Source organism: Marmota marmota, unplaced genomic scaffold (assembly GCF_001458135.2).
Source record: "Marmota marmota marmota unplaced genomic scaffold, marMar, whole genome shotgun sequence".
Classification (NCBI taxonomy): Eukaryota; Metazoa; Chordata; class Mammalia; order Rodentia; family Sciuridae; genus Marmota; species Marmota marmota.
This window is the reverse complement of record NW_025999982.1, coordinates 20,228,220-20,245,851: the sequence shown is the minus strand read 5'-3', so window position 1 is coordinate 20,245,851 and position 17,632 is coordinate 20,228,220. Positions and strand designations below refer to the sequence as shown.

Here is a 17,632-nt window from a genome sequence, read left to right as displayed (position 1 = left end):
ACTTTATAAATCCTAAAAATTTGAATATTTATTTAACTATTATTTTAAACTTTAATACCACAAATATTTTGCTGTGTGTCTATTCTGTGTATTCACTATTGTTCTGCATACTTACATCACCCTCAGTTAAGATGTTTTGTTTTTATTGGCCTAATTTCAGATAAACATAAGTTAACTCCTACATTAAATGACTTGAGGATTATTGTGTTGAGGCTGTTCCTAACAACATTGTGTAGCACATAAGGCAAAGAAATGGTAGTTTTATACATGTTTTTGTCCTTGATTCAACAGCTCAGATTAATGTTAATGACTTTTATTCTAGGAATCACCTTTTAGAAACAGAAATATAAGGAATTTTAGTTCTCAATGTAGTATGTTATAGAATGGCTTATAATGTAAAAATACAAGGTTGTTCAAAAAATAGGACACTGGGACAATATAATATTTTCATTGTTAGTAGTAATAAAGGATACATAAGCTCTAGATTATGATTTCCAACTTATTTTAATTCACCTGTGGCATTTTCATTGAAATGTTCACAGAATTGAAAACTTAGAACTTAATGGTTTAATTATGTGAAGTTGAGATAGGTGCTGTCTACCCCATTTATATTGCTCTTTAGGTATTTGCTTTCAAAATTATGTATGTGTACAATGTACATAAGAGATGTTGCTGGAATTATGAATCTGTTCAGAGTTAGGAAGCTGATGTAGTAGTACCCCCTTATCTTTGGGGAAAACATGCCAAGACCCCACATGGAGGCCTGAAACCATGGATAGTGCCAAACCCTACCTATGCTGGTTTTTTTTTTTTATACAGACGTATCTATAAGAAAGTTTAATTTATAAATTGGGCACAGTAAGAAATTGACAACAACTAATAATAATAAAATACATTATAATATTCTGAAATAAAAGTCAGAATGTGGCTTGTCTGTCTCAAAAGAGTCAAGACAAAAATATTAATATTTGGGGACTTTGAGAAACTGAAACCACAGAAAGCAAAACCTCTAAGAAGAACTACTTTTTGTTTTAATCCATTTCTATACCATGATGTGTGGTATACAGAGGGGTCTCTATATCCTTTTTCATTATTTTCTCTTTGATTTTGTCTGTTCCTCTCTGTTGGATACAAAAAGGAACTTTAGGACAGGACCAAAATCCGAATATAAAATAAATCATTGTGGCTTTAGGTGTTTCTGTTTTGTTTTTTGCTTTAGGTGTTTTATATGTGGAAAGCATTGTCTTATCTGACTGTGTCACTTTTTGTTATCACTCATTACCTATATTATTGAACCAAACTCCATTTCAGTTCTCATTTATCTTTTTAAAAAGAAGTTAGCCGGGTATGGCAGCACACAACTGTAATCTCAGCAATTTGGGAAGCTGAAGCAGAAGGATCACAAGTTCAGCGCCAGCCTTAGCAATTTAGTGAGCTCCTTCCATCTCAAAAAAAAATATTTTAATAAATTTTTAAAAGGGCTGGGGATGTGGCTCAGTGGTTAAGTACCCCCCTCCCCACCCCAAATTCAATCCCTGGTACCAAAAAAGAAGATCCAGTTAATTATTTAAGTGCTTGTATAATGTTGAGTTAGAAATAAACAATGTGTTGGAGAGGCAAATGGGATAAAATAACAAAAAGTAAGAGATTAAAGAGCCATTTTGAGGACAGATGCAGAGAATCAGAAGGCCTTAAATTTGTGTCTGAAAAATGTTCAGGAAATTCTTGAGGCTTCCATCAGAACTTAGACCTTATCAAAAAGTGCGCCTATTTCTTTCTCCTTTAGTAAATACGCTGATGTTTTCTGTTTCACTTTCTTGCCAAGTTCATGGGATGATTATTGTTTAATTAAGGAGAGTCTGGCTTGTTAACATTTTAAATGTCATCCACTCAGCTGATACTAAGGCTTAGAGCTTGAGCTTTTGTCCTCTCGTGCTTTTGCCCTACTCATGCTTTAAACTTGGAGTAAGAATGATTTTGAAAGCTAAGAATTTTATTTTTTTTAAACTAGGAAATTAATCAAGGTTATTGTAAGTTAGCCTATTTGTAATGAATACGAGAAAGTTTTTGCTCATTTTGGAAATGGATAATTTCCAGAGATAGAAACCTAGAAGTTAGGAGTAGATATCTCTTTATCTTTCTTTCAGGAAGCATGTTATCTGGCTAAGAAGATAACTTCTGTAAACAGATGATGACAGGAGATGTGTTGCAGACAGTGGGTGAAGAAGGAGATACTATGGGAGGAAGGTTCATTGCAACTGGGAGAGTTAGGAATGATCCATAGAAAGAGCAAGCAGGCAAGAACCCTGGGTTCTATCCCTAGTACTGGGGGTAGACTGAAAGATCACTGAAATAAGGTTTGGGGGGAATGGGCAAGCAGGCTCCATTCTTGACCTAACAAGATGGACTGGTGCATCCATTTAAATCTATGAGTGTAACTATTAGTTACATGTCTGCTTCTCTGACATAATGTTAGACCCAGTTGATAAAATGGGCATGATCCATTTGAGAGATTTTAGCCAGTGCGATAACTCTTTGCTGCCTCATTGCTTACAATAATTTCATAGAAAGCCTGTTGTCATTTATCAAGATTGGCGTCCTCTGTAGTCTTAGCAGTAAGATCTAGTGGATCTTGAAGTCAGACTGGGGCAGGTTCTAATCTGTAATCAAATCTACTTTTGCATGATACCTTTAAAGATTAGTATCCATTTCTGAGTTCAAGGCACACCCTTTCCCATTATGCTCATTTAAAGACAAACTCATTTCCTTACATAGGATCTTTTCATATACCCATCCTGAGCCTTAACAAAGCTTCCTTTTCTGTCAGGTTTTAGTTGTCCGGGAGTGGTCCATCTCTAGATGCTCTCTGTTGGCTCTATGTGCTATAGGAAGCCCTTACAGAGGCCTCAACTTGCAGTTTTCAGCAGTTGACAGCATTTGTGCTGGCACAGATCTCCTTTCTGCTTCACATACTGGAATCAAACATTCTTAATCGTTTTTTGAACTAAAAAATCCTATCAGGAACCTAAACTCATCAATAAGATGACGAGTAAATGTAAATTTTATTTTGTTGTGGTTTGGCTGCTGTTTAAACCTGCCTCGTTATTTCCTGTGGTCACCAGTATTTCTCCCTCTTAGCTGCAAGCCAGAACAGTCTCTTAACCATTAAACATTACCATTCCTCTGATGGGGATGGCTGACTCAGATGCCTTCAAGACTTGGCAAGTATACATAAGTAAGGGAACAGGCACTGCACACTGCAGTGTGCATCCCCAGAAGAGAGCAACCAGTCCCAGCCCGCAGCTGAGTGCTGTCCTCCAGGTCCATGTCTTTATGGCAGGAATCTGGGTTTACATGAGATGTGTCAGGAAAATAATGTATATACTACTTCCTATTGTCTTATGAATCTAGAGCTGGTGTGCCTGTGGGGTCCCACTTTGCCATCTCTCCTCTATAGTCACTGTCTTGGTGCCTTGTACAAAGGGTACTTTCAAGTGTTTGCCTGAGTATCCCAGCTCTATTCTTTTTTACTTCCTTGTGGATAATGGATGTTTTATCTACATCCCGGGTAGGAATTCATAATCATCACTGTTCATGTCAGCTATCATGGTTTAAAGCACACTATTTCAGGGAAAACAAAAACAAGTGATAGTTGTACTCTGTCCAGAAGTTTTCCACTGATATGTAACTCTCAGTTTTTATCAGAATTCCACCAGGCATTGTTGTAAATATAATAGCATGTCCTACATTGGAATTTTTTTACCATTTCAGAGTAGAAAAGTTGTCTTATTTGTTATATGCCAAGACCAAATTGTTAGAATCCCTAAAATATCCACATTGATGGAGTCCACTTTTTCAAGTTCAATTTTTTGGAGTCCATTTGGTGGAGTCCTCTTGGAGTAAAGGTCTAGAAGTGGGATTTGTATCAGGGTTATTAAAGAATTTGCTGGTAAGTGACATCTCCCTCAAATTTTAAAATTCAACTTCTTTACAACCTCAGTTTACAGCATCTTAGCTTAAAAACATATGTTTTAAAGTAAAATTTGTCAAAAGGGAACATCTTGAACTTTCTATGAGATGTTATAGGGAATAGAAGAAAGGAATAGGGAAAAGCAGGGCTCAAAGAATGAGTCTTTGTCCTCAGACAAAGCCTCTATTGACTTACCATCTTTTGCAGGTTTTCATATTATGCAAATTAGACTTATTATACGCTGTGTGTAAAGCAAATGTGACTATCTCATGTTGTTGTGAATCCTTTCCAACCTTCATATTTCCCTGCCCTTATTTTTATAGATCATCTGAGCTTGAGTCTGGAAAAATGTTAGTCTTTCTCATCTTTATTATTTTCAATAGGTGGAATACATGTTGGTGTCTTTTGATCATGAAAATAAAAAAGTCCAGTTGGTCCTGTCTGGAGAAGATGTTCTTGAAACTTTACAAGAGAAGGGGGAAAGAACAAACCCAAAGTAAGTTGATGTGTGCTGAAGGCTTAGTGTTTCTGGGCTGTAGAACTACTAAGACTTAGCATCTTCTCAGATTTATAAAAGGCAGATGGCACAGGAGTTAAGAGCACAGGCCCTATTTCTATGTTGCCTGGGTTTCAAATACTGGTTCCTCTGCTCAATAGCTGAATAACCTTTTACCAGAGAGTTATTTAACCTCTCTGTGCCTTAGTTTCCTCATCTGTAGAAATAATTCCTACATCTGAAATGTTGAGATTAAATTCATGAATATTTCAAAATACTTATACATTAAGCTAAACATTCTATTCACTACTATTAAATGCTTTTTAAGAAATGCATTGCTGAGACATAATTGGGATCACACACCATAGTGCCAGATAAAACTTGCAAATGGATTTTGTGGCATGGTGTTTTTAAGACATTTATTTAAAAGCATAAAGAAGGTGAGAAAGTATATACTCTCTAGTTCATTTTCTTCTCCATAGTTTTTGAGAAGCTGTTAAAAAAAAAAAAAAAGTTTAGACTCCCAAGTTTAAAATTGAAAGCCCTTAAGGCCACAGTTTTATTCCTGCAGAATAGATTAGCTTTGTCCTATGTAGTGAATGAGTACCCTGAATGTGTTTTCAGTTACTTATAAATACTTTGAACCCCTTTTGAAAAACTATAGAAAAATTAATAGCCTTATAAAGGAGTTCTTGGCTTTGTTTGTACCTAACAGCTTTCAAATTTTTAAAGCATCTTTAAAAACTTATAAAAATTAACTAGACTTCAGCAAAAGGATAAGATGAAATTAAAACTGTTTCTCCTCCGTAGCCATCCTACCCTTTGGAGACCAGAGTATGGGAGTTACATGATTGAAGGAACACCTGGGCAGCCCTATGGAGGAACGATGTCTGAGTTCAACACTGTTGAGGACAACATGAGAAAACGCCGGAAGGAGGCTACTTCTGTACTAGAAGAAAATCAGGCTCTTTGCACTATAACTTCATTTCCCAGGTTATTTCCCATTTTAACATGTCCGAGCACGTGTATTAAAACTGTAGGTTATTAGGAAAGCAAATTGTGACCCTAAAACCTGTCACCCTTCAATTCTCATTCTTTATAGACAGTTAAGACTTTATATACCACCATTTGGGGATAGGCTGTCACATTAGAGCTGCAGCAAAAGTTACATCAGTTTTGGTCACTGGGTGGCAGCCTCACAGGATGCTGTGATGAGAGCGCTATCTGGACCAGTGGGAGAGGTGGTGTGACTATGGTGACCAACTGGCAGAGTGGAGGGAGCGCATGTCTGCTGAGCGCTTCTGACCCAGTAAGACGAGCTAAGTCTCTGGGTGACTGTCAGGTACTTTTCTCACTGGACTATAGCGGTCAGCCCCTCGGGCACATTCAAAAAGGATCATTTGCCCTCTATTATGTATCAGAGCATTCTTGGCCATGGAAACCAACCTCTCAAAGCTCATCTGAACTTTGAGGAGGTGAGCATTCTTTCACAATCTGATAGATCTCTAGCTCAGATCAGATTTACAATCGGGCAGAACTGCATTCTTACACAGAGGTGCTGTGTTTAATAAGTAGACTATTCATGCACCTCATTCTAAGCTGAGAACATGCCAGAGCAGTACTGGAGGACATCAGAGGGTCACCTGTGCCCTCAGTGTACTGTGGATGTGTCTTCACTGTGAGCAAGATGAATCACTTTTGAGAAGTCAACTGAATCAGGATTTGTGATCAGATCTAGTTATAACTGAAAGTACCTGAAAGGAAATATAGTAGTGAAATCATGTTTTCATCCTAGAATGAGGTGCATGAATATCCTGTCTATTAAACACAGTACCTCTGTGTAAGAATGCAGTTGTAACTGAACATAAACCTGATGCGTTTGTGCTAGAGATATGTCAGATTATGAGAGTACACTCACCTACTCAGAGTTCGGAAGAGCTTTGGGACGTGGTTTCCATGGCCAAGAACACTTTGAGCTATTTTAATACCTCTTTCTTCTGACAAATGTCTGTAATGAACACAGACCTTCAGAGTCATACAATTGATTTTAGAGAGACATTTAAATGGGAATTTTTTTAAGATCTAAATACAGTAGTGAAACCATAAGTAAATCAGCAAAACACCTGTAATCCCACTACTTGGAAGGCTCTGAAGTTCAAGGCCAGCCGGAGCAACCTAGCAAAACTCTTTCAGCAAGTAACACCTCAAGAAGTATCTCTTATTTTATGTGATTTCCTTCATTTTACTTGCAACTGATGTTTTCCTGCCCCCCACACCCCCGTCCCCCCCTAAAAAGCCCTGAGTTTAGCAAGGGTAGATAGGTTTGTTTTGATAGCAGTTGGCACATTCCTTCATCCTAATGCAACATCCTAGGCCCTGAGTGCCTGCTCCACATCAGATCCAAGCTGTGTGGACACACCACCATGAACAAATCAGACAGGCTTTGCTCTGTGGAATTGGGGGAAGACAAAGATTAATGAATACCCACACATTTGATGAGTATAAATTAGGGAGGGCTGTGAGAGAGAGATGCGAAGCCCGGAAAGTGTGACATGGCTGCTGATGAACTCTGGGATAGGAGAATGTTTCTCTGAGGAAAGATGATTGAAGTGATGTCCAAAGCCCTAAGAGGAGTTTCACTGGAGTGGAGAGCAGAGGAGTGTCCTGGGGAAGGGGAATGACATACACACAAGTCCTGGGAGAAGCCAGGCAAGCTGGAAACTAGAAGAAAGCAAGTGAGCTGGTTGTGACCAGGAAGCTGAGAATGAAGTGCAGGTGTGGTAGGGTGAGGCTGGGTGGGTAGGTAGTTCGTGGCCAGATCAGATTAACTAAGAATTTTAGTTATTATCCTGAAAGCAGTAGGAGGCCCAGGAAGGTGGGATTGGGTGTACAGTATCACATTTTTGCTTCTCACCCTCCTGTGGACTATAGCACGAGAATGGCTATGGACAGGCGCCTGGGCTTACGAAGAGGCGTCTAAGAGGGCTGAGGGAACACCCTGGTGGCTTGGATAAGTGTGGCTGGAGGAGATGAAAACAGTGGATGGATCAAAACTTGGCAAAGTCAGCCAATTGACTGGAAGAGAGAAGAGATGTCAAGGCTATTGTTGCAGATAATTATTGTGAAAGCCTTAGAATAATAGAGTTGTGGCCTAGAAGCAGGCTGGATGTTATTTGACAACTTAGTGAATTTGAAAATTCAGGATCTTACATTTCTTTTTCCCTGCTAAAATTAATAGCAACAAGGGGTTGTAACACAATCCAGAAATGTTTTATATTTTAAAATTTAAGAATATATAGTTTTTTATTTGTTTCATAGCACTGGGGATTGAACCCAGTGGTCCTCTGCTCTGCCACTGAGCTACTTCCCCAATCCTTTTTTTTATTTTGAGACAGGGTCTTGCTAAGTTGCCCAGGCTGGCTTCAACTTGCAATCCTCCTGCCTCAGCCTCCTGAGTAGCTGAGATTACCAGAATGCTTTTACCACACCAGCCAGAATGTGTAGTATTGATAGGTGATGCTTTTAATAGGTATAGTATTGATAGGTGGTTCTTTCTGGGCCATAAACTATTTGGTTAAGTCCCACTGTATCTATTAGCTTAACTGAGAGTAGCTCATTGATGTTCTTTTAAAAAAGGTTTTGGCTTCTTGAGCCATTGTGAAGGGAGAATTGAGACAGGAATAAATTTTGTTGTAAAATTTGTAATTAAAAAAAAATTAGCCATTAGAATGGAGGGTATTTGGGGATTTGTAAACAAAATAAGAAAAATTATTAATCATTTAGTTCTTAGAAACCTCACTTCATATTGATAGTGAATGATAAAGTTACAGCCGCAAAAGAGAAAGGATGCTTTGTTTAAATGTAAGCAATGTGATTTTCTCTGTAAAGAAGCAAAGCTCTGTAGTGTGGAACAGTAATCCAAAACAACAGACACGTGACTATTTAAATGAATTAAATAAAATGAAATTCTGACTGGCATGTCATGCTGGCCTCATTTCAAATGCTCAGTAACACTCGTGGCTAGCAATCTCCACCGTGGTTTGGACAGCACAGGCATTAAACATTTCCATCATTGCAGACAATTCTGTTGGCAGACTCTGGTCTAGAAGGCAATACTATTGGTGTCTGAGGATCCTATTGCAATTCTGCCTTCCCCTGCCTGATTTTCTTAGTAAGAAATCCTCCAGATTGTCATTTTATTCTTCTAAAGGACTTTTCCTAAAGTTGCAGGCTCACAGCAAGTGATATACACAGAATTCTCAGGATCCCTTACAACTGGAAACTGTTTTCCAGATAAGATCAGCCACTTCAGTAGTTGCTTATATGTTGCATGTAGGCAGCCAGCAGGTACCTTAGGAAAGGTAGGAGTTAAAGATACGGTGTGGGCTACTCTTGGCCCTCAAGCTAAAAGTTTCCTACACTGGTCTAAAACCCAGACAAGAGCCTGCCTTGTTTTGCTTTCACTAATCTTGTTAGTCTTTTTCCTCATAGCACTTAACATTGACCTTATAGTTCCAAACTGGGAAGAACTGGTAGCCTTAATACAAGTGAGGTAGAATTTGAGCTTTACATTTAGGTACAGATTTGGAGCCTCATTTTTCTACATTGAAATTAGAGTTGTTCTTAAGGTCAAGTAAGATAATTGGTTGGGTTTGGACTTCAGAGTGAACTCTTGATGGTAGATGGGGATACCAGAGACACTGGCTAACCCAGAAGGTTCCTGAGTAGACTGTAGAAGCGAAAACCTGGAGATCACCTCCAGATTCAGATGAAGCCTATCAGGAGGTTGGGACAGGTGTTGTACAGGCTCAAAAGATAACGTGAGTTTAGCTGATGAAGGACACCATGGAAGGTGGGTATGGGTACCTGTAACCAGAAACAACATCACCAAGGAGAGTAACTTCCATGCTGTCAGTTCTCAGAAAAACCTAAATAAATATTATATAGATGTTGAGTAGAGACTCAAAGTCACTGACGTGCTGGAATCACAAAAGCAGATTCTGAAGCAAGGTGATGAAGAACAGGGAGTGGTAGTACAGGCATTGCTCTGGGGATCACAAAACCTGTGCTAGACCCTATAAAGGAAAATAATAGAAATGAATATTTTTAACAGATGCAAATTATAGCAAGACTACAGGCAGTTAATTCTCATCTGATTAGTTTTCAATTTGTTGTAGATTAGGCTGTCCGGGGTTCACCCTGCCTGAGTACAAACCCAACCCAGTCGAAGGAGGAGCTTCCAAGTCCCTCTTCTTTCCAGATGAAGCGATAAACAAGCACCCCCGCTTCAGGTGAGTATGTCTGTGTTGAAATGCCCCTCTGAGTATTAGCCTGGGAATCTGCTTTGAGCTGTTTCCTGAATCACACAGAAGGCAGCAGACATGCTTCTGCTCACACCTCAGAAGCCAATAAGTGTTGCTTCTTGCATCCAGGTTTGATTTGTTCATTTTCCAAGTCATCTTAAAATGCATAACTTTAGCTACTGTCCTCTTTTAGTGAGCAGATTGTTTCCAGTCCTAGTTCTATAAACAAACTGATTTGGGGACATATTTCCTTCAGTTATTCCTATCTTTCCCATCTCTAAGTGATCACCAGGAGCTGTGATCTACTTATCTCATTCTGTATCCCATGACAATAAGGCAAAACCTGTACAGCACCTGGCATATATGAGTCACACTTCTCCTTCGGTTCTGCTGACTTCTAGCTCTGTTATATTGTAGTTGAATTTTTCACTCTGTGTGGGGGTTGGCGTGGGGGTGGTACTGGGAATTGAACCTAGGGCCTCACACATGTTGAGCACATATTCTACCAATGAGCAGCATCCTGCCTTTGGGAGTTTAATTCTTAGGTTTTTAAATTGCTTCAGGGACTACACCAGCTTGGCTTTGTATCTTGAGTACTCGATAGTATACTGAGGAAAGTTTACTGATCCAGAGTCATGGATGCTGTGCTCATTCCGTTAACAGGCATCCATATCTGCTACATGCAGAATCTTTTGTGGGAGACAGATTTTATAAACATAGTTTCCAATTTCAAGTGTTGTCATGTGTTTAAAGGAACATAAAAATATTAATCTGCAAAACAAAATAGATTATGACAGATGTTGAAAGATGGCAGCACCAGAGATTCTCCTTGGAGAAAAGAGGGTGCTTCTGACTGAGGGGATTAAAGCAAGGTTCATGGAAGAGGTGGTGTTTAGCTGAGTCAGTCAACACCTCCAGTAGAAGCATATACTGCGAGCTGCAAATGTAATTGTAGATTTTCTAATAGTTATGTTAAAATTAAAAAGAGCTGAACATGATTTTATAAAATATTTAAACCAGTGTATCCAAACTTATTTCAACATGTATTGGGTATTTTTCAATTATTAAGAAGAGTTTTTACTTTTTTTTTTTTTTTTTTTTTTTAACCAGATGTTCAGACTCTGGTGTATATTACTCTCATAGTGAGTTCAATTAGGTCTGGTCATATTTTAAGTACTCAGTGGCCCTAATGCTTCTGGTGGCTTCTGGATTAGACAGCCAGCATGGGCCTCAAGGTTGGGGTAGAGAAAGAGTAGGCATTGGGGCTCCAGACATGTCTTGGGAAATGAATATTTAAATTTGACTATAATCTTTGTAGTTAATGTGGTGTTAGAAACAGAATGAATCAGCCCATGCAGACCTTGAACATCTGATCTTGATTTGGTGAATAACTGGAAGCCTTGAAAAAGTACAGGGTTGAGCAGGGGAGAAAATGGCATTCTCAAGTAAGAACCAAGGAGTTAATATAATGCAAAAACCTTCTTTCAGAAAGTCCCCTTAGACTATCTTGACACATGCATTTTCTGTAGGATTATCTTAGAATATTAGTTTGAAGTAGGATTTTATTCCATTTTCAAGTTGTTCGTGGTCAAATTCTTCTTATATATGATGGAGCTTACGTAACAATTTATGACATTTGGTTGTCTGTTTTAGTACCTTAACAAGAAATATCCGGCATAGGAGAGGAGAAAAGGTTGTCATCAATGTACCAAGTAAGTCTACAGAGAGGAGGTGGTGTGGGAAAGAGACCGCTTTAATCCTTGATTCTCACCATTTCCTTTTTTTTTTTTTTTCTCCTCTAATTAATAATACAGTATTTAAGGACAAGAACACACCATCTCCATTCATAGAAACATTTCCAGATGATGAGGCAGCAAAGGCTTCCAAGCCAGATCACATTTACATGGATGCCATGGGATTTGGGATGGGAAATTGCTGTCTTCAGGTATTGTTTCAAATCTATGGAGAGGCAAAGTGTCCTCACCCATTACTTATTTACTTATTTTCTTTATATATGCATGTCTCCTGTTTTAAAAATCACATTTTAACTAGATTGAAATAGCAGCTGGTATGCCTTTCTAGAAAGTATTGAGATTGTTTTAGTAAATTCATTTAAATTTTTGACCAAGAATTCCAGAGTCTACAGTTCACCACAAAGGTATATAGTGTTAAAACGCAGAGCATCTCTGATCATTGTCTGCATTCTCTTTATATGTCTGATTTTTACTGCCACCTAATGGCAGAGTGGTGAAGTTGTTAACCTCAAATCTATTATTTCTGAAAATGAGCTGGGATGTAAGTACTCCAGTGAATTTGTGATCCAAGGGAAAGACTGTTTGAACTTGAAATTTTTGTATTCATACAAAGCCACCCAGTAGTATAAATGAATAACTATTTATCAGCCTGTGTTTGCCTTGCCCTGGCTAAGTTACACAGGAGGTAAAATAGCCCTTCTTCGTTTACTCATTTAAAAATTTTCCTGGATCTGATTGAGTCACTGATGCCCCTGGCAGTGATTGTGCTCAAGTCACTCTGGACCCAGGGAGGGAGAGCACAGGGCCTGTCACACATGGGTTTGCAGTCACTTGTTGGCTCTTAATGTGCAGGTATCTGGGTGACTCCCTTCATTTCTCCTCAGTTTTTTTGTTTTCAGTTGAAAGAAGGGTTTATGTTAAGGCCCTTTTGGTCCCACTCTGTTTTATTTCATTGTTTTATTAATAAATACTTGATTTTAGCTTTAATTTGATTAAAATCATATTATAGCAGGAGTAAAAAGTTATATAAAGCATGAATTTTCAAATTGAGAATTTCAAATTTCATTCAGTGTTTGTTGCCCAAGCAGATTTTTCTCCAGTTGTAATTACTTCAGCTGATTAGAGAGAGTCTTTAGGGGTCTGCAGTAGTGCAGAACCTAATGGCTATCAGCACAGAGGCCAAGAAACCCAGCTTTCTTCTTACCTCAGCACATCTCGTGTCTTCTTGCCCAAATACCTCCAGCTTGTTTATTTTTAAAACTGTATAACACAACTTGAATGTGCAGGTCAGTTTTCTCCAGGCAGATTATGGTTAACATGGACAAGCATAAGGTTTTTTTTTTTTTCTTTTTTCCTTCTCTCTTTTCCTGACATATAAGGCATAGGATTTGTGGCATAAGCTTTTAAACAAACAAGGGCCAGTAAGTTTCCTTACAAGTGGTTATACCTAATTTAAAAAGAGACCCTTTGACTTTTAACTGCATATCTGCTTTCCTATCTTAATTACAAATATTTCTAAAGAGAGCAATTAAGCTCAGGCACTTATAGTGTGTGGCTTTAAAATTGTGTGAGTGCTCTCCAAGTACCATTACCTTTTCTTGGTTTAATAATAAACCAGGGTGTTCCACCAAGGACAGCACAGTTGCTCTGATATAGTTCCAAAGGTGTATTCTTTCCCTTGAAACACTGTATTTGTACAAATAAATGTGCTTTAATGGTAGGTGATAAACATTTTCATTGTGTGAAGATATAGCTCTCTTAAGCTTTGTCAAGAGTTTAGTATTAAGCTTTCCTTTTTCCCAGTGACATGTCCAGTTTCAATACTCCATTCAAAAAAATGATTAACACAGATAATGTTTAGTATGTGCCAAGTGAGGTGGATTTCACAAATAGCCACAGAAATTGCTGCTTTTGTATCTTAGGTGAAACAAGAAAAATTGTTTATTATAGTAAAGCAGCAAAAAAAATAATTTCAAAGTTAATTTTTTTTTTTTTTTTTTTTTTAAACTAGGGATTGAACTCATGCTATTTATTTTTTTTTATTTTGGGAAGAGCCTCAGTAAGTTGCTGAGGCTGGCCTCAAACTTGCAGTCTTCTTGCCTCAGCCTCCTAAGTCACTGGGAATGCAGGCATGCAGCACCACACCCAGCCCATAATTTTTTAAGGTTAATGGAAGACTTTTACTGTATAAGACAAAAAAGCATTTTAACTACAAAATTTTTAATACTTTCTGGGCTTTTTATGAAACATTTAATAAGTTCGTGACATGTTATAATAATAGTTTTTTTTTTCTGCCTCAGAAAATCATGTGGCTTCAAAAATTTTAGAAAAGGTTTCTGACATCCACTTTTCACAGTTCTTCCTTAGTCACCCCTCTTGTCAGTTTCCTAGTGACATTGTGTTTCTTCTTTATATGATGCAAGGACACCAAAAGGCCAATTGTAGTGCACATACCTGTAGTCTCAGGAAGAAAGAGACAGGAAGATCACAAATTTAAAAGCCAGCCTCAGGAACATAGTGAGGTCCTAAGCAATTAGTGAGATCATGTTTTTAAATAAAATATAAAAAGGATTTGGTTCAGTAATTAAGCACCCCTGGTACCAAAAAAAAAGACACCAGAAGCCAAAAACTGTTCATATATTCATACCTTTTTAAGTTATAAGAACTTTTTTCTTTCCCCATTAAAACCATCATTATGATGATGCTCTGTTTAATTTGATAAACTTGTTATATCAGTTCTAGAGTAAGAAAGGTCATTACTAAATGTATTTAAAGTGACCAAAATAACTTAGTCACAGTTGTAAACTGAACTATCAAATTCCATTTGATGCTTTTCTTAAGTAGACTTTTCTAGGGTTGGCTTTTTCAAGATTTGCCTAGGGATTTACTAATGTGTCCTAGGCCATCTCAGAGTAATCAATCAAAACATAGGAAAGGAAAAGTGTTCATCATAGTGTCTTTGAAAAATCAAGAAGAGTAACTAACACATTCTAAAATATCATGAAAAGGACCTAAGTAAACTAAAAGATGTATATTCAACAGAATACTTTAGCCAAAATACTTCAAGATTTAGGTATTGAAAAATCTCAATCCCTTGTAAATTTGGCCCTTTAGGATCATGGTTTTCCAGTATCTCAACATTATCTTTGCCCCTGTCTTCTCTTTAGCAGCTCTTTCCTTCTCAGTACTCTTGTTAATTTAATAAATATTTTTAAAGCAGTAAGTAGGTGTCAGATACTGTCCCAACATACTTGGTATCCCAACATACTTGGACTATTAGGGCAAAACAGATCCCACCTGGTGCTTATATTTAAGTGATGGGGGTCACAGCAAACAAATACACAAATACTTTATCATCATTTTCTTCATGTTTAATGCTCACCACACACAAGTTAATTTCTCAGTTTCTACTTTGCAGAAACTTTCCTTGCTCTGGTTGTCAGTGACCCAACTGCCAGTCCCCCTTTATCTTTATTTTAACCTTTGAAACTCCTTGATGTCATTAACACAGCACTTCTCCATGTTGAATTAATCTGTAATGGCTGGTTAATTATCATTGCCTTTTAATGGAACTAATGTACCAATTTGAGCATTGACATAGGAATTATAGGAAAGTCAAGACATATAAATTGTTTTAAATTATTTTTGTAGTTACCATACTGACATAAAATTCAATTATAATTTAGCAGGTATACTTGTGAGTCTCCCACAAAAGTTTTCTGCTCTTATAATGTAAAGTTGGGACATAGGTGAAATTGTTGGAATTAATGGGTTGAGATTGTAAACATAAACCATTTAGCTGCTGTATTTCAGCTCTTAAGCATCTAAATTATTTTCTGCACCAACACTGAACTTAAGCTGTCATTACTTAATAACAGTAGTGGAAAAAAAATAAAGCAGTTCCAAATTTGCAATGAAAAATATGTTAATAGAAACACAATTCGTGTTCCTGCCCCTTCTTCCATGACCACCACCCTTCCCCATGGAAGAAGGCAGGACATGTTTTGGCTTCCTTTGGGTGATTATTTTAGAGGATTTGTGCTCACCAGTTGTGTGATCTTTTTCTCTTAACTTTTCAGTGTCCTGCTTATCCTTCACATGGGTCTCCCTATCTTCAGGACATGGTCTGACTCTGCTCCCCAAGTATTTCTTCAGCTCTGATTTCTCCCCTGGACAACATCCCTGGAGACGTAGCCCCTCACAAGGCCTCTATAAGCTAATCATGTCATTACGCACTCCCTTCTCTGTAAACTTTTCTTATGTCCTAAAAACACCTCAACGAAAACCTGAGTCTTCCCTTCACTGTACCATGGTCACCAGAGCCTGCTGCTTTGATTTGCCACTCCTTTGCCAATCTTCCCCCAGCCCTACTGATTCTTCAGTGTCAGCTCTAGGGTTTTAACTGCTTTCCCTTCTTTCTAGTCTTGCCCACTTTCAAACCTTCCTTTTCCTGCTACCTGTGTACTTTTGAAGGTATTCTTTAGCATCTTCAAATCCCTTTTATATCAAAATTTCAATAAGCCCTCTGCTAACTGCAGTGATGGGAAACCTATAGAAGGAAACAATCCAGAAGAGGAAATGCCTTGCTGAACTTCACCATGCTGCCTGTGTCTGATTTCTCTTCCTAACTTGTTAGTCTGTTTCACTTAGGAACATGGTTGTTTATGAGTTGTCCATATACAACAGAAGATGATTAAATATCATTTTCTAGTTAAATTCACCCAAGACAGCATTGAAACAAAACTCCTGCATTAAACATTGTCATTTTCTCCAGCCATCTTCCTTCTCAGACTTTACTGCTTGGGAAGAACGCTGGGGATTTTTTAATTGTTGTTAATAACTTGCATTCTTCACAGGTGACATTCCAAGCCTGCAGCATATCTGAGGCAAGATACCTTTATGATCAGTTGGCCACTATCTGTCCAATTGTTGTAAGTAGAAAGTAAATCTTATTTTAAATATAACTTTGTATAAAATAAGACCACATGTGCAGAATTTGCTGATAGCATACTATTTAAGTCCAGTTAAGACTTCATTGAGAAATGAACTAATTTAAATAGTATGTAGATGTAAAGCTAATGGATAGTCTAAATTGTAGACTCTTTCTGTTCCTAGTAAAACATGTGTTTGTTAAATAACTGTCAAGTTTGAGAGTGGCCATTCTCCCTCTCCCATTGTGTCCTCATATTATAGAGAGGATAATTTAAATGAATCCAAAGACTTGGGTTGTTCCTGGTGTTTTCACTTATGAAAAAGCAGGCTTAGATGCATATGGTAGAACTCACTGTGGATTACATAAACTGGTCTTTTTGATCAGAAAATGAGTGCATGGGGCTTTTTTCAATGTAAATGATACATTGAACCTGCAGGAGCTGACTTCTGTTTGTTTTTAGATGGCTTTGAGTGCTGCATCTCCTTTTTACCGAGGCTATGTGTCAGACATTGATTGTCGCTGGGGAGTGATTTCTGCATCTGTAGATGATAGAACTCGAGAGGAGAGAGGACTGGAGGTGGGAATGATTTTTCCTTAATAGCTCTTTTAAATCAAGCAGGTAAAATGGGTTATTGTAACCACTTGCAATTTTGAAATCTCTCTTACATTTTTATCTTGAGTGGATTAGGGTCACACATAGGAAGAAATATACCATCTTTGTTTTGGGGTAAATATATGGGGAAGTGATTTGGTTTGGGGAGTCAGCTTTTATCATTTGTTGAAATCTGGGTTTGTTTTGGCTTAAAAAAAAAATAGTACATTTTGGAAGTCATTGCTGATCAGCGACTACTTTTACCAAAAGGCTTTGGAGTGCTTCATATAAGATGCTGTCCTCTGTGGAAGTGTAGTTTGCTGTCAGAGATGGTTTTTCCATGTACAGGGTCAGACATTTCCTGGTAAACATAGGTTAGTACCTCTTGTTTGCATGTTGAGCTATAACACTGCATCACTCCAAACAAGAGTGTGCTCCACAAACACCTATGAAGATCTTTAAAAATAGGTACTCAGGTCCCTCTTCGACTGAGTAAATGGGAATCTCCAGGACTGGGACCTGGGATGGGAACAAGGGTGTTTTCAAAGAACACGCGCTCAGGGGCCCAGCCCAGGAGCCAGGCC

At 37.9% G+C, this 17,632-nt stretch overlaps 1 protein-coding gene across 1 annotated transcript in view; it reads left to right on the top strand.

Annotated features, from left to right (window-relative positions):
- Positions 1-17,632, top strand: part of Gclc (glutamate-cysteine ligase catalytic subunit) — a 46,493-nt gene that overhangs the window by 20,601 nt on the left and 8,260 nt on the right. Inside the window, exons 2-8 of the mRNA XM_015487867.2 lie at positions 4,354-4,466; positions 5,277-5,459; positions 9,644-9,757; positions 11,423-11,481; positions 11,584-11,714; positions 16,380-16,454; positions 16,917-17,033. Coding sequence (XP_015343353.1) covers positions 4,354-4,466; positions 5,277-5,459; positions 9,644-9,757; positions 11,423-11,481; positions 11,584-11,714; positions 16,380-16,454; positions 16,917-17,033 — 792 coding nt within the window. The remainder of the gene's footprint in view (positions 1-4,353; positions 4,467-5,276; positions 5,460-9,643; positions 9,758-11,422; positions 11,482-11,583; positions 11,715-16,379; positions 16,455-16,916; positions 17,034-17,632) is intronic.